This window comes from Zonotrichia leucophrys, chromosome 7 (genome assembly GCF_028769735.1).
Source record: "Zonotrichia leucophrys gambelii isolate GWCS_2022_RI chromosome 7, RI_Zleu_2.0, whole genome shotgun sequence".
Lineage (NCBI taxonomy): Eukaryota > Metazoa > Chordata > Aves > Passeriformes > Passerellidae > Zonotrichia > Zonotrichia leucophrys.
Window position 1 is genome coordinate 24,913,082 of NC_088177.1, and position 24,877 is coordinate 24,937,958.

General features: G+C 43.8%; 1 protein-coding gene across 1 annotated transcript in view; it reads right to left on the reverse strand.

Annotated features, from left to right (window-relative positions):
• Positions 1-1,100: 1,100 nt before the first annotated feature.
• The window catches only part of MAP3K20 (mitogen-activated protein kinase kinase kinase 20), an 89,811-nt gene continuing 66,034 nt past the window's right edge, over positions 1,101-24,877 (reverse strand). Inside the window, exons 11-19 of the mRNA XM_064717987.1 lie at positions 23,534-23,578; positions 22,598-22,628; positions 22,340-22,479; positions 21,114-21,176; positions 19,996-20,088; positions 9,439-9,555; positions 7,791-7,865; positions 6,614-6,764; positions 1,101-2,353 (exon numbers count right to left, since the gene is read on the reverse strand). Coding sequence (XP_064574057.1) covers positions 1,674-2,353; positions 6,614-6,764; positions 7,791-7,865; positions 9,439-9,555; positions 19,996-20,088; positions 21,114-21,176; positions 22,340-22,479; positions 22,598-22,628; positions 23,534-23,578 — 1,395 coding nt within the window. The 3' untranslated portion in view covers positions 1,101-1,673. The remainder of the gene's footprint in view (positions 2,354-6,613; positions 6,765-7,790; positions 7,866-9,438; positions 9,556-19,995; positions 20,089-21,113; positions 21,177-22,339; positions 22,480-22,597; positions 22,629-23,533; positions 23,579-24,877) is intronic.

Here is a 24,877-nt window from a genome sequence, read left to right on the forward strand (position 1 = left end):
AATCCCAGTCCCCTACTTGTGACAGAGAAACATCCAGTGCTACTTTGTCCATGTCCCTCAAATTAGTTGTCAGGCTCAGTAAGCCAGGGTCAGAAGCTGGGTTACTAACTAGCTTTCAGCCAGTTTGAAGCCAACAAGAAAATGGCAAACTTTGATACCAAAGGGCATCACATGCAGCTGAATTCACTTCAAGGTAAAGCTTATATTTTTTCTGCTCTAAACTGTTGTCAGAGGAAAAGGCACTTGAGTGACAGAAATCCAAATCCCAATACCTGGTGTCATTTGTGTCTTGCTCCATTGGTTTTGGTGGATCTGTCCCAAATTCATGAAATGTGAGTCCCAGTCCATTCTGGTGGGTAATGGAAACTCACCCCAGGGCTCAGCCCTCACTGGGGCTGGTGGCAATCAGAGAAAGGAGAGCTGCAAGTACCCACAGGAGTGGCCTTTGTATGGAGCAGGGACTTTACATGTCCTTTGGACCATCCAGTGACAGGGCTGTGGTGATACCCCCTCACCCTGAGCAGGTGATGTGCCTGCAGCTCTGCCGGCATCGCTCACCATGGTGTGCCAGCAAGGGATGGGTGCTGTGCAGCACCCTGTTCAAAGCATCTCTAATTTACAGTTCCTGGGCTTTCAGAGGGTACCATGCAATGCTTTGGGTTCAGCTTCCTTTATCTGTTTCTTCCTTTTCTTCTCTCTTGCATCTTGTGAAACCCAAACTTTTTTTTCTCCTTTTTAATTGTGTAAAATCAACTTGGAGTGAAAAGGCCACGAAGAAACTTTCTGACGCCAACTGAGTCTAAGCTGTGTCTTTGTTCTCAGCAGAGCTAAAGACCACATTAATCAGAAACTTTGCTGACCTTGTCTTTACTACCTGAATACTGAAAGACAAAAGCGACACAGTCTGGCCACATTTAAAAATTCAATTAAAAAATACCAGCTGTACAGGGATACATATTATTATAGACCTCAGTGGGGTTAGTTGTAACTATGATAAAGGCAATGCCTTCTTCTCATTCTATTTTAATTTTTTTTCCCCAAAAGATAAAAGCCTAGTTTTTGATTCTGCTTCTGACTAAGACAACTGTGTACGTGACAGAGTGTGCTCAGTGGTGTTGGGTAACTAATGTTGGGGCTTTTAATAAGGAACAAAGTAAGAAATTCCTGAGAAGTGGAGAAGTGAAGCTACTAAAGTGGACCTGAAGAAAAATGTCCTTGTGTCCCTTTTTTTCAGACTATGCTGAAATACATACCTCTTCCTATAGCCCTGGCAGAAGCAGACTAGACAAGGGGTGAGAAGACCCTGCTTAGAGCTGGACTCAGCACCTAAAAGCAAAGTGAGGTGAGGAGAGAGGTTACAGCACAACTCTCCCAAGGATGAAACTGAGAGCCTTTCACTGTGGCACCTGGTTGTGCCTTACGGATTTTATTTTTGACATATTAAGCAAATGAGTGGATGTCCAGTCAGCTGAGAACATGAGCAGCCAAACAGAGGCGAGAAAACCAAATTGAATCCCTTGGTGCCGACAGTGACCGGAGGAGAGGTGGCAGCTCTCCCTGTCCGCTGGCAGGCCCCAGCCAGGCGGGTACCAGCTTCGGTGCAGCAAACTGAACAGGAGCAGGCAAATCTTCTCTAGGTTGAACGTTCAGTTAAATAAGGGGCCAAATTCCTCTCAGAACGTCCTCCGGCCCCGCCAGCTCCCCCTGGCTCTCTCTTTTCCCGGCTTGCCGGCGGCCTGCCTGTGGGGTTTCCTTGCGTGCTGCACCTTTATCCACCCGCCCTCGCTGGTTCTGCTCTCCCCTTCGCCCCTCCTGGGCTCGCCGTCATCCTGCGGGGGCATGCCAGGGATGGCCGCGGGCTGCGGAGGGGCGCGGGGGTACCGGCGGTGCTGGGAGGCCGCGGGGCCCGCGGGCAGAGCAGTCCGGCCGGGCCTTGCCGAGGGCCGCGGGGGCGCCGGGGAGCCGGTGCCGCTGCGCCGCCCGCCCGAGGAGCTGCGGGAGGCAGCGCCGTGCGAGGCCGTCCTGCCCTGGCCGCCGGACCTGTCCCTTTCGGAAGGGGTGTCAGAGGCCGTGCTGGAGGCGCTGCTGCCTTTTGAGTTCAAGTGCAGATTGGAAAGGTTTCTCATGAAGCTGTGCGACAGGGGAGAGGAGTTCCTCGAGTGGCTGATGGACGTGAGCTGCTGGCTGACGGGAGCGCGCGTCCTCCGCACGGCCGCGGCGTACGAGTCCTGGCTGCGCAGGTAGGGCAGGTACTGCGTGACCGTGCTGGGGCTGTGCGGGTGGCCGTGCTGCAGCGAAATGGCCTTGGCCAGCTGCTGCATGCGCAGTGTCTGCATCCACTGACTGTCCGTGCCTGCCGAGGGAAGGGAAACAGAGTCAGCTTTCTGTGAATCGATGGAAAACCGCTCTCAGGTTTACCGAAGGTGTGAGGTTACGTACCGGGGTTTCTCTTGGAAGAACCTCAAACCACCCTTCCCCTCCCAGCCTTGCAGCAAATAGTCCTAGATTTGAGTATGTTCAATGTTATGGTTGAACATAATGTTGGGCTTTTAAAATAGCAAGTGATACAAGTATTTCTGATGGCACTGCAGATTACGGAGCTTAGACTAGAAAACAGTTACTGAGCCATCCACCTGGCTGTTCAGGTGGGTTCCCACCCCCAGGTGCCTTCTGGTCATTTGAACCCCGCCTGGTTTTAAGCATGCCCTGTGATGCTCTTGGCAACCTCAGCAGATTTGCACAGTTTTCATTAGAAAAGGGCCTGGAGACCTCTGGAGCTGACACAGAGGTGACCCCAAGATACCAGTACTGCTGTAACATTGCCTTCCAGCTGCACCTCTCCCAGCTGGCACAGTCGTGCTGTTCGCAGCCCAGCACAGAGAGGAAGCAGTGCAGAGACAGTGCAAATCCCAGCTGCGGCAGCCACATTCACCTCCTCTGCCTCCAATTTCTTTTCAAACTGCTACACACCATAAAAACCAGAGCTACTTTAGTTGCTGTTGCTACTACAAATTTAGAATTCAATCTACTTTGCATCCAGCTTCATGAAGAAAAGTGACTCTGTATGTGGAAAAGTCAGTGAGGCATTAGGCTTCAGGCAGGCTGGCTCAGACAGTGCTTAACTGAGAGCAACTCAGGGTATTACAGTTCCCTCTACACCTACTGTCACAGCCCTGGGGTTGTAACAAAAGTTGTAGCTTTCAGAGATCACACTGAAGTGGTTTTGAAAGTCAGTCCTGTGGTTTCCATGAAAGCCTTTAGCAAATACAATAGCTGTAAATTTTCCATTTGAACTGCAAAGGCTGCCTGGTTTGCTACTTTGTGGGTAGAGCAGAGAACAGGAATTCCTCTTATCTGAGGCCACAGCTCTGGCCAAAGACTCATGGGGAGCAGCTAAAATAATTTTGTTCTAGAGAGATTTGAATTATTTGTCCTTAAAGATTGCTAATATCATTCCAACAAGAAAGCATAACCCTCTCTGCCTCTTGCTGGAACACTTCATTGACCATGGGGAGTTTTGTGGGAGCTGGATAGCAGCTCTGTCCTCATTAGGATTTCTCCTGTTAAAATGTAATGGATGATCTCTTCCACTCCTCTTTTCCCCAGACTTTGTTTGAATCCAAAGAGATTTAAATCACTTCAACTTATTGTCAAGTATGTCAAAAGGAAACTGTCTTCCCTGTCATAGTGTGTATGACACTGACACAGCAGATAGCTCCACCTGCACTTAGAGGTGAACCTTCTTTCACAGAAAGACAGATGGGAATTGCCTCCTCTGCTTCTCAACCTCCTTGAAAGTCTTGGTTTCAAAAGAAACATGCATGCCACCATGTACTTGCTAGACACTATTGCCTCTGCCATTCCCCTGTGCCCTCCGACCAAGGCTGTGGATGTAAATCACAGACCTCATAAACCTGGAAACAGCAGGCTCAGGACTCAAGTTTGGACCCTCATTTGTTATCAGCACTCAGGTGGCCATCACATGTGCTATGGGACTAGTGCTGATCTCCCTGAACAAGGGGCTCCCTTCAGGCTGCTCAGTCCTGGCTCCTTACAGCCAACAGCAGCTGCCAGCCCAGGATCCAGCTGCCCGGCAAGGATCTCCAGTGTGCCCTCTGGGGCTGGGAGAAGGGGCTTCTCATGCCTCTCATGGGCTGGGGGCTTCTCCCTCACATGGTCTCTGAGCCACCAACTCTGTACACTGAGTTATGTGCTCTGTGTGGTAGCCCACAGAGGCAGTTATTTTAGCCTATTAGACAGGTATTACCCTTACCTTTGTGCTTGGATTTGGTGGTCTTTTAAACCTGGGATAGGTGGTCTGGTAAAGAAGACAGGCCAGAAGGTTTGCTAGAGCTGAGGCACAGCTTTCATGCTGACTGGTAACCCACCTCCTTTGAACAGTGCCTATTCAATTGGCTGCTGACAAAACATTAGTGCTTCCATGTAACTCCTCCAGTGTGCCAAAGGGACAGACAAGCTCTCCCACCACTCACTGAAAAAAAAGCAACCATTTGGGTTTACAGCAGCTGAGCCAACCTGTGAAGATACACACCACACTTGGTATGGCTGCAGGGCTCATCACCCCAAAACCAGGGTAACCTCTATCTGCAAAGCTAATCTGGAGTAAAGATGTATCTTTTAGGACATGTTCTAGATTGCATTTGCATTATAAAACATGTTGCAAATGGATCACAATTGCTTAGGAATAAGCACACTCATGTTAGATATGTCTGCAGCCCAAACCCAGCACCTCTCAATTCACAGGGCCATTCTTCTACAGTTGCCAGTAGTGTAAAAAATTGAGAAATTCCTCCTCTGCTCACTGGTGTCTTGTTCCAGCTCCTGTACTGCCCCTCAGGTGTCCCAACCCAAACATTTCTGCAGCCCTACTGTGACCTCAAAGTGGAAAACAGCTTGGCTAACAAACATCTTTATAAAAACCAACAGCAGGTCTTAAAGGCAGAACTATGCTAGAGTCAACTGAGATGAGTGTGAATCTGTCAGCAGCATAAATGTATTAGGAAATGAAAACTGCATTGTAGAGCCCACTGCATTATTAAATGTATCTCACTGAACAAATTAAGCCCCAGAAACAACATAACAAACACCACTCCAGAGGTCAGACAATGATGAGCCAGGGCTGGCTCAAATGGGCAAGCTGAGCTGTGGAAGAAGAATGCTGTGGGAAGATTTCCACAATTCCTCAGAGAGGAGCAGGATGTCAGGAGCACTTGTGCCTGCCAGGCTGGCAGGACTGTACTTGCCAAAACTGTGCATCATCCTCAGGGCACTTTTTGTCTCTGAGGCTACAGCCTCAGTATGTGTGTCCCCCTGCAAGAGCCCTGGCCAGAGCAAGAGCACCCACACATCTCCAACAGGAGGTGCCCTTTGTCCAAGCACCACATCTGTGCAAGGCTGTGTGCTGGGTGGCTAAGGGTGGGAGGGAAGAGTGGGCCAAAGCACTCCAGTTGAGTGTGAGCTTCTCACCATGGACTCCTTCCAGCCTACTTCCTTCAGGAGCATACAGGGCATCCCCCTTACCCTTCAGAGACAGGCAACAGGCAGCTCTGCCAGAGGGAAAATGGATTTGATGGCCACCAATGTAAGCAAGTTAATCAGGGACATCAGGACTGGAGGCGGCCTGTGCTGCAATGATCATGCATTGGTGTTTGCAGTCCTGAGGGACATGGGTTGGGTAGTTAGGCTCATGAATTTTAGGAAAACAGACTTCCAGCTCCTCAAGGACATAAGGAAAGGATCCCCTGGGGACAAGGGAGTGGAATAGAGCTGACAGATCTTTAAGGAAGTCTTTCATAGAGTGCAAGAGCTCTCCAGGAGCAAGAAACTGGAAGGTAAGAGACTGGTGTGTCTGAGTAGGGAAGTGCTGGTAAAAGTAAGGGGAAAAAAGCAAATGCACAGGAAGTGGAAACAAGGACAGGTAGCCTGGGAAGAGTATAGACCTGAAGTTTGGTTGTATAGGGATGTAGTGAGGAAGGGCAAAACAAAGCTGAAACTGAACCTGGCAAGGGATGCAAAGAATAACAAGAAGGGTTTCAGCTATGGTAACAAAATAAGAAGTTCAAAGAAGGGGTACCCCCTGATAAACAGCACTGGAAAACTGGTAACAACAGATGGGGAGAAGACTTTGTGTCAATCTTCAATGTCAGCCCCTCTTCCCACACCTATCAAGTCAATGGACAGCATGATGAGGACCGGGGGAGCTTCCTGATCTTAACATCAGTGGACAAGGGAAGAGCTACAGATGGCATTTATCTGGACTTCTCTAAGGCCTTTAACAGGATCCCCCCAGCATCCTTCTCTCTAAATTGGACAGAGATGGATTTGATGGGTGCACTGTTAGAATAAGGAATTGGTTGAATGGTTGCATCCAGAGATCAACAGCTCGGAGTCCTGGTGTTCGTCAGGGACAAGTGGTGTCCCTGAGGGTCCATACTGGGACCAGTGCTATTTATTATCTTCATCACTGACATGCAGCACTGAGCACACCTGCAGGTGACACCAAGGTGAGTGGGTGACATGCACTGACTTTTTGCTGTCCTCCCCATACATGCCCTCCCCATGTCAGCAATAAAGTTCATGTGTGTTGACTTACCCGAGTCAGATCTGCTCCGTGAATTCCCCTCCGAACTGGGCAGTGAGGTCTGGATCAGGAGCTGCACTGCCTCAACCTCATCCTGTGCCTTCAGCTTGCTCCAGCAGATAGCCTGGATGTGCCTCGTGCTTTTGGGAGCTCTAACATCACTCTGCTCAGGAAGGACACAACAATGTGAGGATATAACAACAAACACACAACACACTAAACTCCCCTAGGAGGGAACTTCCACTAGTGCCTGGGTGGCAGCAGTTGTTTCAATATAGAGCCTGTTTTGCAAAACCACTTAGCTAGTTCTCAAATATTTTTAGACTCTGGATAATTTTGGCTGGTACTTGTGATTATGCTAAAAATGTGGTAGTGAATAACTGCTTTAATTCCTGTACCCTGCGGAGGAAAGATCTGAAGGCCTTCCTCTAAAACACAAAAATACATTTTACTAGTTCTGTTAATGAAGATCAAATGTGCACTGCTTTCTGCTAAAAGAGGTAGGACTAAGGTATTTTTGCAGGGGGACCCCCAACAAAATTTTCCTGGAGTATCCTTCAGTTTGCTGTTAAGGACCTATGACTCCTGAGAGAAACTTCAGCCTGAAAGAAAACTACTTCTTTACTTCTGCCAAAAACAAGCAAGGTCCAGGATTTCCCCATTGCTCCATCACTGCCTGAATGCTTGGTCAGGACAGAGCTGGAATCTCATTTATTAACCCTCTTCTGACATACAGAGTTAGTCTTTAAAAAATCAGTATTGTAAGTAACTGCAAACTTTTTTTACAAAGCTAATTTCTAGCACATCAAATTGTATTCTGGGTTTTATTTTATCTTATTCTTGATTTCTCTCTCTTTTTTTTTCCTATTTCTTCTCTGCTCTCCTAATTAGCACATCATTGAAAAGAGAAAAACCAGCCTCTTTAAATAATGCAAGGAACACTGACCATTACACTTCAAGCAAAAGGAGCTTTCATCCTTGGGAAGAAGAATCATCCCAGGCAGCAGTCTGAGGCCATTGTCTCTGTAAACTTCATTCAGCTTTTGCTCTGAACTTTATACTTTACAACTAATTACAGGCTGCTGAGAACTTGATTATAGGATATAACAAAGCCAGAGGATGTTATTTCCACACCTCCTGTGTAGGTTTTGTCCTGGATCAACTATTTTATTTGTTTCTTAGAGCTTACCTCATACGTAACAATACATTCTACAGACTGGTGCTCTTCTATGCCCACAATCCATTTCTCCATTACAAATGGTGGCTGGAAAAAACATGGTGGGAGTTTTATAAGGTGCTCTTCATCTCCCAACTTGTTTCTAAATCACCCAGAAGGGATTTACATTTGCCTCTTTTCATTCATTCCTATATTGCTAACATCAATACTTTCCTTAAAATTCTGTGAGACAAAGCAGTATAATTTTGAAATATTTCCTTCCTGGTTTACAAAAGGAAACTGAGAAGATATTTCCATACAAAACACACAGCAGATGAGACAACATGGAATATTTTCAGGGGAGCATGAACCTTTTTCAATTTTGTGTGTGTACACTTTTTCTTCTGCTAGATTTACAGAGGAAAGCAAGAACAAATATCTAGAGATTCTCAAAGCAAGAACAAATATCTAGAGATTCTCAAAGATATTTCTTGACAAATATAAAAATGTTGAAGTATGTGAAAAGTTAATGTTACTGTATCTAGTTGTTAGTTTATTTAACTTCATGCCTTTTTTTAAAGCAAAAATGGAAATGTCCAAGATTAAAATTAGACAGAAAAATAATGATAGTAATAAGAACAGTAATAATAACAAAAAAAAAAATCCCAAGTGTTGTTCCAGAAATCACTAACCATAAAAATAGTGTTAGCATTGATTAAATATTAGAATCTTTTTTGGCAAACACACCTATGTCACATTTTCCTTAAAATTCTGACTGTTGACAATCTGTTTTACATTTTTCCTTTAGAAAAAATGACTAAAAGTTTCCCCCCCAATTTTGCCACAAAAATTCACAGTTAAAAGCACTCAAGAGTTTGGGTGTTTTTACCAGTGCACATTAGAGCAGCATTCTAATTGGCAATCAAGCTGTATATTTTTTCAGTTAGAAATTTATTTTGTTAGCTACTATCAAGTGGAGCATATTAATAAAAACAAACAATTAAAATAATAGCTAACAAAATGCCCTCTGCATCAACAAAACTTCTGTTCCTTAGGGAAAAGCAGTCTAAATGCTTACTGGTAAATATTTACAGGCAGGTTCTGACACAAGGTAAAATGCTCAGTGACAATGAATTACAGATGTTCAGTGCTGCACTGTCTGCGATGGATTTCAGTCTTTGCAATTCACTGTTGCATGAAAGAGAGAGTTTTAGAACCAGATAAAAGTTCTAAAACCACAAAAAAAAAAAAAAAAAAAAAGAGAGAGAGAGAGAGAAGAAAAAAGAAAGAGAGAAAAAAAACCCCGACAAAACCCCCCCGACAAATCGCATGAGGTTTCTGGAACATTTAAATTGGTTTCTTCTCTTGAAAAATAAATCAATTCTTGGAAGATTCTTTTCATTAAAATGGGTAATAAATTCAGAGTATATAACATGGAATTAAAACAAGAAAATATAAATTAGTTCCTTCTCTTATTTGTCTATTGTAAACATTATTGTCAGCTTAAAGGAGAACCAAAATACCTAACTCCTATTATGATACAATTCTATTTAAAATGTGCATTTTATTTAAAAGCTGTCAAGAGATTGAGCTTCTGCAAGCACAAAAGTCGACTGCTGTGGTATTTTAATGTCTTTGTTTGAGATCTGTGAATTCCTGAAAGCTTTAAGGCTGTAAATACCTTTGTCATCTTTAAAATCTCTACATCAGGTAGGTTAGTGTTGAATGTCACATCTTTTATGTAGGTTATTGCAATTTCATCCCCGTCCATCTCCATGTACATTTTCCATTTACAATCCTATGAATAATAAAAAAAAGAGTGCTGGATTGTTAGAATACAAATAGGAAAAGAAAACCCAACAACAAAACCCAAAATGAAACAAAACTGAAAGCCGAAACAACTGATATCTAATCCTCAATATATGAAGGGAAGAAATAACCCAGTGAGAAAGTTAAGGGGCATGTACGCATTTTATACATGTTTGCAGTACAGTGTTGATAATGGAAAACTCTCATTGTCTTGTTCCCTCTTCTCTCAGCTCACGCTGTGAGGCAGCTGCCACCTTGACAGCTCTGGATATCTTCTCAGGTGTGGTGTCCCTGAATGGCCTCACCTGGACAGACAGCCTGCTGGAGCATGTGGGCTGGGAGCTCTGCACACCCCAGGGCAGTGGAGGGACAGGGCAGTGATGGGAGCCACCACTTGGGGTCACAGCCAGAGCTGGCAGCCAGGCACAAGGACATTGTCCCAGTGAACCCAGCAATGAACGGACAAAGTCTGTGCAACACCTTCAAGACAAGCACTCAAATAATGGGCAAAAGGATGAGCTTGTTATCACAGCTCAGTTATTTCAGATACTGAGAGCCCAGTGAGGCACTGAGCATCTCCACTTCTGCTTGCCTCCAACTGCATTTTAATGATAAAGAAGCTCAGCTAAGAAAATAATCAGTGAGTCTAATAAACCACAGCAATAAAAGATATCCTTAATCCCCTGATCTGAACAGTGACAACTGGCAGCATCCTGCAGGACATCCCACATAGACTGAGTGCTGGAGCTAGGGTTTGTGTCTGTGGCCAGGGAGGCCCCCACTGGGGGCCAGAGACTGCCTGTCCATGGTGCAAACCAGCCAACATTTGCTGTCTGCCCAACAGGTGCTTTGGGGATGAGATACTGTGCAGTGCACTGAGCTCCTCCAAAGATCAGTCCCACTGAAGCAGAGTGTCTCCACCTCCATACAGGGAGGAGGGAATCTTCCCTTCACAATGCCAGAAGCTCCTCCAGATGTGCCAGGGGTTCAGGGGTCTGTGTCTGCCACATGCCACCTGTAAGGCAGGTGTGGGCTCAGCGCTTGCAGAAGGCAGTTTTCACCTTGGTTTTGCTCAGAAAAACTTTCAGTGGGGACACAGGTGGACACTTAGGGCCATGGGCTTGTGTAAGCAGTTATTTGCACAGACAAACATACAGCAGCCTAAAAGTTACCCATTTGCACAGGTGGTGCATCTGTGGTGTCTGCACGTGTGTCTCTCGTAAGTGTAACACAGGAGCTCAGCCCCTCAGAAAGCTCAAAGCTTTCCATCACACATTGAATTGGCAATTCCAAATTAAAAGAATATGGAAATACAATAATTTATGAACTGCAACAAGAAATTATGTTTATGACAGCATTTGGCCCTGTGTGTCCATCTGTCTGCTTTGAAAGCTTCCACATTTTACAAGCAGAGAGGCCGTGCAAGTTGGTTTTTGCACTGCCCTGATGCGAGTTTGAGTGATGGGAACTGCAGTTCAGTGGTCAGGGCACCAACCAAGACTCAGAGGCACCAAGTTCAGTTTCCAGTTCTGCTACTGGCTTCCTCTGCAACCTGCTCAGGTGCTGAAATCACCCAGTGCCTCCATTTCCTAATCACAGACTGTATGTCCTTGCACGTCTCTTTTCTGTCCTGTTTTTCACACTTGTGAGCTGACCCATGGAAATGCCTGTCCTGTCCCAGACAGGTTCAGCACTGTGCACTGGCTCTGACATGAGGAGGGCACCTGCTTTGAAACAGAACAGCAACAGCAAAGTGAATTGTCTCTGACTCTTTCTCATCTCTGGAACTGTGCTCCTCTCCCCGCCCAATGTTCTTGTTGCCAGACTTTTTTGCAGGAGATTCATGGTAGTGCAAATCAAACCTGAGGTTACAGACAAGATGCTTGATGACATTTTTAAGTTTTACAAAAACACCAGAGCCAAGAAAAGAAAAAAATATCAACATAAAGTACTATCCTCCAGTTAGTTCAGCACATCTCCTGCCATCTCTGAGTCATACCAGTGCCAAGCACTTGAGAGCTAGAGCTGTACCTTGTGCCAGGGCTCCTATGCCCTCCTGACTCAGGATTTTGTGCTGTGCACTCACATTTCCCTGCAGACTAGATCTGACAAATATGATCTCATTTTAATAAACAAAATAAATAATAATAATCCCATTATTATCAATAATAGTCAATAAATCATCCAGGGTCTGGCAGGGGGTGGGCACTGCCACTGCCCGTCCCCTTGCCAGGTCGGCTGCACAGGCAGCATCCCTCTCCATGCGGTCATGGATCAAAGTGCCCCGTGCAGGGGTGGATGCCTGAGGCCTGCACAAACACTGCCTTCCTCAGCTCTGAACTGCATCTTCACACAAACACACACTCTCCTGTCCCTCAAATCCAGCTTCCAAACCTTTACGTCCTCTTTGGAGCCCTTTCCAGCCAGACTGTGCAGATACCAAGATACCATAACGGGATACCCGGGGAGGGGAGGGGAAGGGAAGGGGCAGCAGGCAGGTGACTTTAGAATCAAGGCACTTAGCAAATAATCTAAGATCAGTAGGTGATTACTTGTCTTACAAACCTAATAACCATTCTGTTCAACCAAACAGTAAATAATGCAAGATTTGTGTGCTGTAGAAAGGAAGGGACATATTTCCCTGTTTTCTAACCGAGTTCCAGATTCTTATAATAGGAGATGCTCATCCATTTAAGCAAAAATTTGGCTAGAAAAACCAAGCATATGAATTTCAATTCTTTGATGAACTGTAGCCATATGACTTCTTAGATCAAAACTACATTTAGTGCCAGGCATATGTGGGAAAATAACTTGGAAATGGCTTGTTCAATGTGTCTGGTTGATAGATATGCTTACATAAGTCCTTCAAAGAGACTTCCCCGGATATCTTGTCATTCAAGCATTAAAATACCTCCCAATATCTACCTGCTTGATTTTGATCTAAATAAAAACATCAGCTTTTTTTTTACAAAATTATCTAGTTCCAGAACTGAAAGGTACAATGTGCAAAACTTTGTATGAAAACATTTCCAAATAACACTTTGACAAAGCAAATAAATCAACAGCCTCTGAAAATTACTGTAGAAAAGAAAATCAAATCACACATGTATTTGAGCTGCTTCTTTCTCTTTGAAACAGGAAGTAAGAACACTTTAAAAATTAAGTCTCCAGCTTACTGTGGTGACAATACTCCTTTAACCCCATATGCGTTTATGTCTGCAAAAAAAACCTGAAAGGGAAATGAAAAAGATCAGGCACAGGCTCTAAACAGCAAACACATATCCTGCAACAACAGCTTAAAACCTTTTCTGGGGAGGCACTTCATTTTTCAAGGGGGCCCAAATCAAGGATTCATTTTAACATCAGTGGTTGCAATAAACTTTTTTGTTTTTTAAAGATTGAAATAAAAATGGAAATGGCATTGCAGCAGATAACTGGATATTAGAAGAAAAGTAAGATGTAGCGCAGGATGAAACAAATAAGAAAAAAAATGTTGGCCATGCTGATACTAAAAGTAGTAGCATGTTGTTGATTTAGGTCCCCAGAAGCTCCTTTACATTCTTAGCTATTATCTATCTCAGCTGCTGAAACCTGCTGTTTTAAAGGCATTAGAGTTGAACATCTAGTGACAGCACTTGGGTTATTTATCATTATGTATCACCCTGCTACACTATATTTTATTATACTGGATTTAAAGGAAGATAACACAATTATGGTTAATTTGCTTCTCTTCTTTATATGTATAGTGTCATGACCCACCACAGCTTTGTCCCATGAGATATTTTTAACCAAAAAGAAATCCACAAGAAACTCTCCCTAAAAATTCCATTAATAACCTCTTGTAGCATGTATAGGTTGCAGGGTCTGGAACTAAGAATGTTTTAATCTCTTCAGCAAAACAATGTCTCATAATGATGTACAGGACTATTGCTGCACTGATGAAGAATCATACATAATTCAGCACCTTTCACTTGGCACCACTGTGATATCCTCATTAGCAGTGGCTCACAGTGGCTGTCAGATGGTGTCCATGCGAATGCAGGCATTATATTGTCTTTGAGATGTGCAGCTGCTTCCATGACACTGCCAGTATATAAAAACATGACGCCAGTTTGTTTTATTTAGTGCTAAACCTTCCAGTTTGTAAAAACAAGGCTGACACAGAGCCTGACATGAGGCAGTGAAAATAATTAGCTCTCATTTTCTCAGCCTCCTATTTCCTTCTCCCCGCTGTGTTCTCTTTCCACTAAACCACCACATGTCAGTCGAAATGGGAGGCAATTAGTGGGCTCATTTCAGTCCCCACAACTGTGCTGAAAAGAAAGTATTTATGATGGCACAATGAACAGCTGAAAGATTAAATAACATTTGCCTTTTGAAAAGAAAATGACTTCTAGCTAAATGGGCAATTTTTGATTATTCTCAAACAAGCTTAGAGTAGTTGGTTTTTAAAATACAAGAAAGGAAAATGAGTCATTTTTAGGTGAAAGAATCAAATAAAACTTGACACAGTAATGCAAATAACTGATGTTTTATTGCAAAATATGTAAATGTGTTATACCCTTAACAATGGCTGGTGTCTCAGGTCAGGGCAGGCTGCTGCCAGCCAGGCTCCAGCAAGAGAAGGTGGCTCCACCGCTGGTTTTGTTTCAGCTGTGCAGGCAGAAAAAAAGAGGGGCGGAGGGGAGGCCTTGCGAGAGAGATGGTCTTAAAATGTACAGAAACAAAGCAAGAGGAAGATATATTTATGTTATCAGTTGCCTGGGTGCCTCCTCTGAGCTGGAGCCCTTACTCCCTGCACGGCAGGCACTGACTGGCTGCAGCTTTGCCTGGAGAAGCACGAGGCCCCTTAACAGTTACACAGAGCAGCCAGCACTACCAAAATTATCTGTCCCCTGGCAGTGCCCTTCTTTAGCATCCAGGGCTGTGGAGCTCTGTGCACAACAGAGTGGCACATAATGGCAGCTACCAGGCACTGCTGCGTGTGCCCTGACAGCAGGGGCTTGCAGCAGGCAAGGCAAGAGCTCAGTGACACCCCAGCATTTACCAAGAGATGCCATGGGATCAGAAGCAAACGGGGGTGTTGCAGTCACAGGCATCATCCACATGAGCAGCCTCCTTGCAACAGTGGGATGGTAAAGGTGGAAGCATGAAAACCAGTCCCTTCCCTGAGGGCTGCATGGGTGCCCTCCTGTCCTGTCCTGCAGTGGCATTTCCTGTGGACCACTTGTGGGGACAACGAGCTGGAGCCGTGCGGACACCATGTCCCCAGTGCAGCACGTGAGTGACTGCTCTCACTCTGGGGACTTGCAGCTCTGCAGGACATTGGCTGAGGGAACAAGGGTGCTCAGGAGCTCAGGAAAGGCATGGCAGGGCCACTGTTCTGCTGGGAACAAAGGCTTCTCTTCCAGGCTTTTGCCTGGATAGCACATGCCAAGCCTACAGATCACCTGTCTGTGCTTCTGCAGACCTGTCTGCAGTACGTGAGAGATAACATGTGGAAGGTAGCAAGTTAATTCAGTGGCCAAGGTATAAAAATAAATCTTTAGGTTAAAAAGTCTAGAAAGTCAAGTGAACAAAATACCTACCTGAAAAGTCTGTGTCTCTTCAGGGCTATGGAATAATTTCTAACAGGAATCCCTGCTCTAGTATTGCCTACACAAGGATTTTAAAAGGTCTTGGCTTGAGTTTGACTTCAGTTACACATGGATGCTACAGCTCCTGGAGCAATCCCAGCGGAGATGATGGAGTTATACCAGCTCCACCTGATGCAAAAACAATACATGGTCCTGAAAAGAGTCTTTGGAAGATAAAACCAGGAGCTCAGATCACCTGCACTGATCCACCTTCTTAGCAGACTACAATATTCTGTTCTCAATGGTGGTGGCAATATTTTAATGTGGCTGTGGTTTTATTTTACAGCTTAGGTAATCTTTTATGTCCCCTCACTGAGTACTTGATAGAATAGGAACAAATTTATGAAAATAGCACCTGAACACAGCTACTCTGATTCTTGCATTAACTATTAGTCTTTAGTACTGAAAGCATTGTGCTTTGAAATGGAATTAAAGAGGGAGGATTTAGAAGATGAGGTTTTGAGATAAGGACAAATAGCCTCATGTTAGAAAGTCAGGGTACCTGTGATTATTTTGCAAAGGGAGGGTTAGACAAAACCAATTCCTCCTCCATTTTTACTTAGTGAAGTGGGTTAAAATACCTACAGAGCATGGAGAATAAAAAAGACTGAAAAACTGTAGAGCTGAAATTTCAAATGTTATACCTTGGCTCTTGCTTTATTTTTAAGAAAGTAAAGAAAGAATTTTTGAGCGTTGATATAGTGGGAGGGTGGGGAGGAACAAGCAGCAGAAATGGTCTCAAGCACTTGTGAAACCACATTCCAGTTACAACTGTTTCAGTACTGATTTTTTGTACTGCCTGCATTTTGCTGGCCTGGGCTTCTCCACATGAAGAGTTGGTCACAATGTCGCTTTAAAGTAGCCTTAATAGTATATTACCTTTGCCACTACACATTTAAATAATAGCATTAAAATACATCTCAGTTTGGATATTCAAGGCTAGAAAATAGTTCACACAGTTAGCAGATGGCTTTGAAGAGGCTCTGCTCCTTACCTTGTCAAATGGAGGGAGAGGGAAGTGGGGAAAAATCAGGCGAAATGGTGAGCTAACTTCAAGGCTTTGTGTTTGGATATAGGTCAAATTGTGCCACTCTCGGTAAAAAATGAAAACATTCAATGGCATAGTGAAATCTGCCCTTTTGAGGACCAAAACTAAAGAATGCATCAATAGAAGGCAAAAAGACTGTAAGGCATCCTTCTCAAGGGGTTTGGTGATTCATCAGTGTGGAGCCGACATAGCTCAGGCACCTTTCCCTGATTGGGAAATTTTAATGAGCCATCTAGGATGAGAAAGCCATTGAAAATTCCCCCTGCAGTCCTGCAAATCAGCTCAAGCCACAACTGCCAGGGTTTGTTGTTTTACTCTCCGTCTTGGACTTAATTGGTGGTCCCCTGCTTTTTTTTTTTTTTTAATTTGTGGGGGAGAAAAAAGTCTAAATCTATCACCTTTCAGCTCATTGGGAACTGTGTACAGAAAGGTCATGAAAAGGCAGAGAATGGAAGTAACCACATAACTTGAACTACAAGACTTGGAAAAGAAACCTCTAAAAACCAGGTTAGCTTTGCAGTGCTCACTCCTGATGCATTCAGAGAGCACAAAGGTCAACTGAGCTTTTATAGCCTCCAAAGATGCAGCTAAAAAAGGAAGGAAACTGTAATGAAATGACTGCATCTGTCAGCTGGTGGAAACCAACATAATCCCACTACAAGATGCAGTTTAAATTAGATAAAAAATATGGGGCTGGTAAAGCTGTTTACTGGGAAGTCAATGTTTCATTCAGCATACAGAAAAGGCTGAACATTCAAATGCTGTCCTGAAGCATATCCAGCAGGATCCTTGCTAAAAGGCACTGCCATTCCTAAGGCCTTAATTTTCTGCCTGCTGATGAAGAAAGGTGTGCTGGCTGTGCTGATGGGGCACAGTGCCCAGGAGGGGACACCTGTGCCCTGAGGAACCATCCTCACACCACAGATGGTGCTGGGCTCTTACCAGCCAAACACACCCGAACTAACCAGCACCCCTGAAATGGCTTCTGGGTCCTGGACCAGCTTCTCCAGCACTTTTATATCTGGTGGTATTGCTGTATGTCATGATGCACTCCCCAGCTTTTGTTTGGACCAGGAGGCTTTTGTCCTATGTGTCCATCCTGTCCCAAGCTTGGGCAGAGCCACCTCCAGTGACATGGATGCCTTGGTTCCAGGCGCAACTAGACCAGAAGATGCACTACAATAACTAAAGGGACGTGGACTCAGAGACCAGCACAGAGCCAGCCTGGTGTAAAACCTCCCAGCATGACCTGTTCTCCTTACAGAGCCCTTCCTGCTGCACTGCACCACCTCCCAGCTCCTCTCTCAGTGTACACAAGTCTAGCAGCCATCACACCAGCCAGGGAACACACACCCTCAATGTGTAACCCAGATTTGAGCTTATTGCCTCTTTTTCCCCATGATTAAAACAGGAGAAATGCTTCTTAGTTAGGCAGCTGGTTATAGGGACTGATTAGGGTAAAGTTCCTTTGAGAAATTTATTTTTAAACTGATGTAGGCCAGCTTTTTAGCTACAAAGATGGTGGAAGGTATGATCCCAAGTGCTTCTGCTGACCTAGTTTTACAGGAACAGGCACCACTGTTTTACAAAAGTGGGACAATAAAAGAAGTTTAAACCCTTCAATCCTGGTTTTCACCCTTTTCCCAGTTCATTTTGGAACAAATCTAGATGGCAGCTCAAAGCAGCCTCTAGGGGAGCCAGAAGATTGTATGCAGGGGTTTTCAAAGAAGCAAGCTAGCCAAATTTCCTATACAGTTTGTACCACACCAGTCTTTGTTAGTGTTATGTTTAATGCAAATTACTTGCCTATATTGGCCCTAGCACCCTGCCCAAAAACTCAAACAACCTGCTCCTTCCAATTCGCTTTTTCAAACTGGCTCTGCTGCAATATCTTTAAAGGCAGGTACAAGTTAATGTGCAGATCTCAGACAGATGTTCCAGCCCAGACATATTCAGGTGACAAATTGTACATTCCCTGGAATGGCATCACTGAGCACACAGGGTGCTGCAGCAGGGCAGCTGACAGGGAAGGCATGCCTGGCATGCAACCACAGCTTCAGAGGGAATGGCTTTCTTAGAAAAGGGCCCAACAGCACACAGAGCACACAGGACCAATTAGGAGCTCACAGGGAAGGCAGGACCAAATAAAAAAGGTTGTCAGAAGCCTGCAGAGGTTATGACAACACTACACAGGCCCATTGAACTAACTCTGCCCTCCCATAACAATTCAGTTTCTGTTCCATAGACTTTGCATACAGTCTCATTTGCACATTTTGCTGTCATGGCTAAAACACCTACTCATCTTCAAACTTAAGGAGGCATTAGTACAACATGAATTTCTCTCCAGTGCTCAGAGGCCTATTTCCTCCTTCTTCTGCTCTTTCCTGCAGGTGGTTGCCCAACTCCCTGTACTATGGCTCACAGCCCATATTGGAAATGGAAGGGAGATATGAGTTTTTTCATGGACTTTTAGTTCCTTCAAGAGTTAGTTGCACATGGGAGAGAAAAATGCACACCTACAAAAAAGCAGCTGTACAGCCGCATAAGCAACATGCATTCAAGAGCACTGAGACAGTCTAAGTAATTCACATAGTGATAAAGAAGATTTTTATAGGAAAAAGAAGTACTCAAGATAAAAGAAACAAACTAAAAAAAGAAATCTCCAGACAAAAGCTTTTTCAAATTGACGAAATTATTTCAGTATGAGTACAAGTTCCTACTAAGTTCAAACCTAAATGCTTTCTCTGCAAGCACCACCAAGTACAGAAATCAAGAGACTTCTGCAAACAATATGCCCTGAAAGCAAAGCAGCCAGATAACACAAGATGAAAGTCAGCCTCCCACAAGTTTAGGGTGGACACATAATGCAGATTTATCAAATACAAAAGGAAATAAATCCTGCTGTCACAACCCCTGACTCTAGCTCAGAAATGCTTTGCACACCATTTCCACATAGATGATTAATTCTAAAACCCTTGACTTCAGAGTCCATGGCAATCTGGACAAAGCAAACAAAAAGCATGGGACAAACCTCACTCTTGAGAGAAAACAATGTGGTAGAAATCCTTTGCTGGAACATCTGGAGTCCTCAACGCTCCTGTTACACAGGGTGTATCGAGAGATCCTTGAAGCAGCTCTGCTTGGAGCTGAGGGTTGATTAGCATGTGGCACGCTGGCAATTGCTGGAGCATAGCAGTTCTGTGCAGTGTGCTCCAACCACCCCTCCCTCCTTCACCAGGGCCATGGGGGCACACAGTCTCCACCAGGACCAGTCCTGCCCAGCCAGCAGCCATGCACACCATATATTTCCCAAACTCCTCTTGGTTGCATAAAACAGTATCTCCTTTTTGCTGAGACAAAAGGAAGTCTGCCCACCAACATCAGGCATATGCCACTGCTCAACTTGTCAATGGGTTTTTTTTTGAATAAATGGATTACCATTTCACACTCACTGGGATAAAAGGAACAAAATTAAATCCCAAATTATAAAAATTACAATTTAAAAAATAGTTCAAAAGGAAACAAAAGCTTTCAGCCAAGTCTTTCCGTGCCACTCTTCTTCCTTGACTGTTCTGGAGGAACATCATCATCACTGATGCAGCCCCATTTGCTTCCTTGACATTCAGCCAGCACTTTCCAAAACAAGAGAATTCTCATGCAGATTTATCTTTTGTGTCCAGAATATATTGGACCCTCTGGGTAGAGACTCTTAACCAAACCAACTGATCTGGCACTCCCAGCTTACCTTTGGACCATTTCCCGGCTTCAAGTGATAACCAAACACAAGTTCAAGATTCACTACTTTCTCTATGCTTTCTTCAGCTCCACTTGCAGAATCCTGCCAAAAAAAAACAGGCAAAGGTGAGAATTCACATCTACCACAACCCACTGGGAGACAGCAGCACACCCTTTGGTGGCAGAAAGAATTTGCCTTTCAGGTGTTACAAGTCTGGTAGGCAGCAGAAAGGAGACATCACACTCCAAGAGGGGCAGAGGCTTCTGCATGGGTTTAGAGCTGGTAGTGGGAGATGCTGCACATTTCCTGCTCCTGCTGAGCTGCTCTGGCACAGTGCAGTGTCCCTGCAAGCACTGTGACAGCCTCTGCCACTGGAATTGCAGCTGGCACAGCAAAGCAAAGTAGCAATGCTCTGACTTTCATTTTCCCCTCCAGGGAACAGAGTCTTAACAGAGTCTTGCTATATGAAAATTTTCTTTATGTGGATTTCACTCTATTGCTGTGCAATAAATTGTGACAAAAAAGCTATTTCAGGATTTGGAGTCTAGAATTCCTTGATCAGCTTACTGAATTAAATAAGGCAAATATCTGCTCTAGCAATACCAAGGTTCCCAAACACTCCCTCCCTTTTGCATGGGTCTTATTACTGATTATCAGAAAACTAATGGGTTAATGTCAGGGTGGCAAGACACTAAATCATCCTGTCACCCTTCACTCCTATAACATTAGCAAACTGGGGAATTATGGGCTTATTCTGGGCCAGGGGTCTGCTTCTTCAGTGGTGACCAGTTGGTGGCAGCAGTTTGGAGGAATGGCTCTTCAAAGTAGTTTCTGATTAATGACAACAAGCAAATTGCAATCAGTTGTCATTTAATTTAATTCTACTGGCTCCATGATACAAAAGGTATGAAGTACTCAAACTGAGAACTTCCCTGAAAACAATTTCTATTATCCTATTATTTGTTCTTATGTGATCCATTGCTGCTGTTGGCTCTCCACATTTGTTACAACCCTCTGTAGGAACTGCAACCTTGCCCTCCCCTGAATGGGGGAAAGTTGAGACACGAGAACAGGGAAATATTCATACCAGCACGAGAAGCATGTCTTATATCAACAGTGAGACTTACCTTAATTAATGGTGGAAAATGAAATAGATTTAGGTAGTCGTGGGTCAACTTCTCAATAGCAGTCTAGAAAAAAAAAATCAACAAAACCAGATGGGAGTTATTTAGTATCTCATCCTGCAAATGCCAGCATGAAAAACAGCACAACCCCACATGCCCTGTTTTCCACTGTGGATACATTAGGGCATGTGAGAAGAGTTTAAAATATAGCTCTGTTCTCGAAACTGTTGTGGTAGATTGGCCCTGATTTGTGTTCAGAATCAGATCTGCTTAATCAGAAAAAGAGATGTTCAGGGAACTTGGTTTTGTTGTTTTTATTTATGCTCAAATCCACGCAGGAAACTGAGATCTTTCATTTTGGACATTATTGACTTTATTAAGTTTCAATAATTTTCCCTGTAGGAAATGTAAATTAAATATATCAGTAATAGTGTGTAGGCATGGAAAAAATGGCTGATGAGCAAAAGGGGAATAAATTTGTGTGACTTACAAAGCTAAATTTGCAGGACTAGCAATTACAATACAAGTATCTCTTTACTAGCAAATTGGGATCTGAAATGATTGAGACTCCACAGAATTATAGACACTGCTTTTATAGAATCTTTTTTCTTAAGCTGACTGCCAGAAAACTCTCCTGTGGATACAGTACTAATACCATTACTGCTGTCATGATCACATTTTCCAGACCGTGATTTTTTAACTCATTGCAAATATTAGACATTAAAACACTGTTTAAAAGCAAAGTTCTAAGAGCAAAGAAACCTGTCTGTCAATCAGTTTTAAAGTTGTCCAACTGAGTTTTGTTAGTCTAAATATGCTTTATGCTATGAGATGTGGAAATTGAGAAGCTGAGATTTCAGTTCAAATAACTGTTTCGTATCTGTTTCTCCTTCAGCTAAAGAGAGTTCTCTCTGAAGATTCCCAAGCTTTTCTGCTGGGAGAATGGCCCTCCTAGGTGAAGCTGCAGCAGTAATGCCATCAAGCTCACAAGAAAACTAAGAACTACAGAGAAGTATAAAGACCACAGCACATTTTCTTGCCTCATAAAATGCTCAGGCTGCTTTGAGTTCTAGATCCATATGAAGCTATAATTCTGTTTATTTTAGATACCAAATATGTTCTCTATTTAGCTTTGTAACTTTTTTTGCTGCTAATACTACTGAAAATCCATAGACTCTGTAATACTCACACTACAACCTACTGCACCATTCAATATATGCCGATAATACCTTCAAATGGATGATGTGTCCTCTGGAAACAATTCCCATGTCCTTTAAATCCTCTTCTTCTAGAAGAAGCAATTGCTTCCCAGTGATATGATGTTCCTTAAACAAGCTAGCATAGACACTCATTTCACCAGAAGCATCGCCTTAAGATAAAAGAGGTTATTCAGAAATCCACATGGCACTTTATTGGAGGGGGGAAAATGAGCAAATGTATATTAATTCATAAATGTGAGTGTGAAAGGATATACGAATAGCTTTTACCTTTTCTAGTAAGTTGTTGCATCCAGAAAAACTGCAAAAAAGAGGAATCAATCTTGAATTTCAAATTATCAAAGTCTTATATTAAAGTTATTTGGAGTTCACAAGTAATCATCTTTTTTAAAACAAAATTTAAAAATATTTCTCACTTTGGGATAAAGGACTCAGGATTCACCAATGCAAGTGATTACTTCTATTTAGCTTTTCCAAACTGCCTTCCATTTTGCACCCACCTTTCTCAGTTTATTGTCATGAAGAACTGAAATGACCAAAGCCACTGAGAAGTGTCATGTGCTAAAAGGGCTGAAGTGAAGGAGCCAGGGCTTTTATGGTTTTTACACTGGCTTTCCAGACAGTCCTTCGGTAAATGTCAGCCAAACAACCCCATGATGCATAAGACACAAAGGCAGTGCTTGATAGGACATTAAAATCATTTTGACACATCACTGTGTCAGAGATAAATCACTAATCTGTCTTGTTTAGACTTTTAACTGAATAAAAAAGTATAAAGTACTCAATGCCATTATTTTATATCAAAGAGAGGTTCCACACCCCTAAAAAGCTCTAAACTTTTTTTCAGTTAATTGCCATCCAGGTGGCACACAGTGGGATAAAACCTTCGAACTCATTTTGTCCTGTCCAGGGTTGGGTCATTGGGCACTTCCACATTCCTTGAACGAGGACCCAGGAGTGCCGTCCTGACTGCTGGCAGTTCCCAGCTCCCACTATTTTCTGGACACTGGAGAATGTGCCTGTTTTATGAAGGTAACTCAAATTTACTCCTGGTCATTTTCAAGCTTTTCTGGGACACAAGCTACCAAACAGCAGTAAGATCTCACCTAGATGTTCTGATCCAGCCTTCCCTCCCACCACGCCCGCTGTAATTTGTCAGAGAGCTCCAGCATCAGGACCTTGGCCACATTAACACAGAATACTCACCACATCTTCCTCGGTCCATGCACAAATATCAAAGGAGGGCAGCAACTGTGTGAGAGATACGAATTGAAAAGAAAACCATCCGACCATTTTTCTCCCCTCCACCCAAATTTTACTTTGGTGGCTGATACATTCTGCTCCTTTTTCCCTGCAAACTGCAGGACTTAAGCTGTAACTCATACTGATGTACTAAACCACTGCATTCACACTGATTGTGGGCTGGCTCCAACAGCATGTTGGCAGTGTTAAATCGATCCTGTTCCCCTCTGCAGATAAAATTACCAGCAGATCTCCAACAAAAACAACTTAGGAAGCAAAAGTAAATCTTCTGATGGCAAGGGACTCTATCTGCCTCTCCTCTTGGTTCTGACACTACAGGAAGGCTTTTGCTATGGCTTTGGTCTTCAACGAAAATAATGCTGGGATTATGACTCCCTCCCAAATGATGGATATTTTCTGCAAAATGAAGGGAAACTTTCACTGGACAGCAGTGAAAACAGAATTTGGAGTCTGGCCACTGCAGACTGTCTTCCAACCCATGTACAGACAAGTCTCTCTTGGTTTCTGCCACTGCTTTGTAACAACTCCTGTAAGGCTGGAGGGGTGCAGCACTTCCCAGCCTCCTCCTACACTTTGTTGGATGCAAGGTGATGTTAGCTCTTGAAGCACTAGGAAACCACGGAGGAATGGCTGCATTAACAAAATTCTGGGATGATGTGAAAACTGACAGAGGAGAAGATGTCACTGTAACAGTGATTGCCTTTTTTATACTCATTCAAATATATGGTATCCAAAGTGTCATCTTCTTGGCATTTTTATTCAGCTTAAAGGATTACCATTAATTGTAGATCTATATGGACAGTGAGTGTCTCCCAGAAGCTCAATATCATGATGTAGTTGCAAACTATTTGATGTAGATAACAGTGATTTATGAGAGACTCAGCTTGGTTACCCCCGCCCCCCCATGGCTTTGTCCCCTCCTTCAGAGGACCCTGCCACCCCCAGGGTCCCCAGGCCCCACCCACAGGCCAAGCAGGTCCCCTAGGCACCCCAGCACCTCCAGGTGCACACTGAGTGACCTGCAGCCTGGGCACAACACTGGGACAAAAGCAGTGCTGGGGGCAACACTAAAGGACAAGGAAGGGCAAGTAGCAATCATGAACCCCCTCAGGAGGCTGAGTTGTGCCTTTTGTAGGTACTTAGAGAAAAAATGGCTGGTGCTGCAGCAGGAGCCTGGTAAAATGATTTGTACAACTGAATAATTTACTGCACAAGTCCAATAACGCATTTTTAGATGTACAGTGGGTTTTTTCTGGTTTCTTCTGGTTTAAATATAACCAGTGGCAG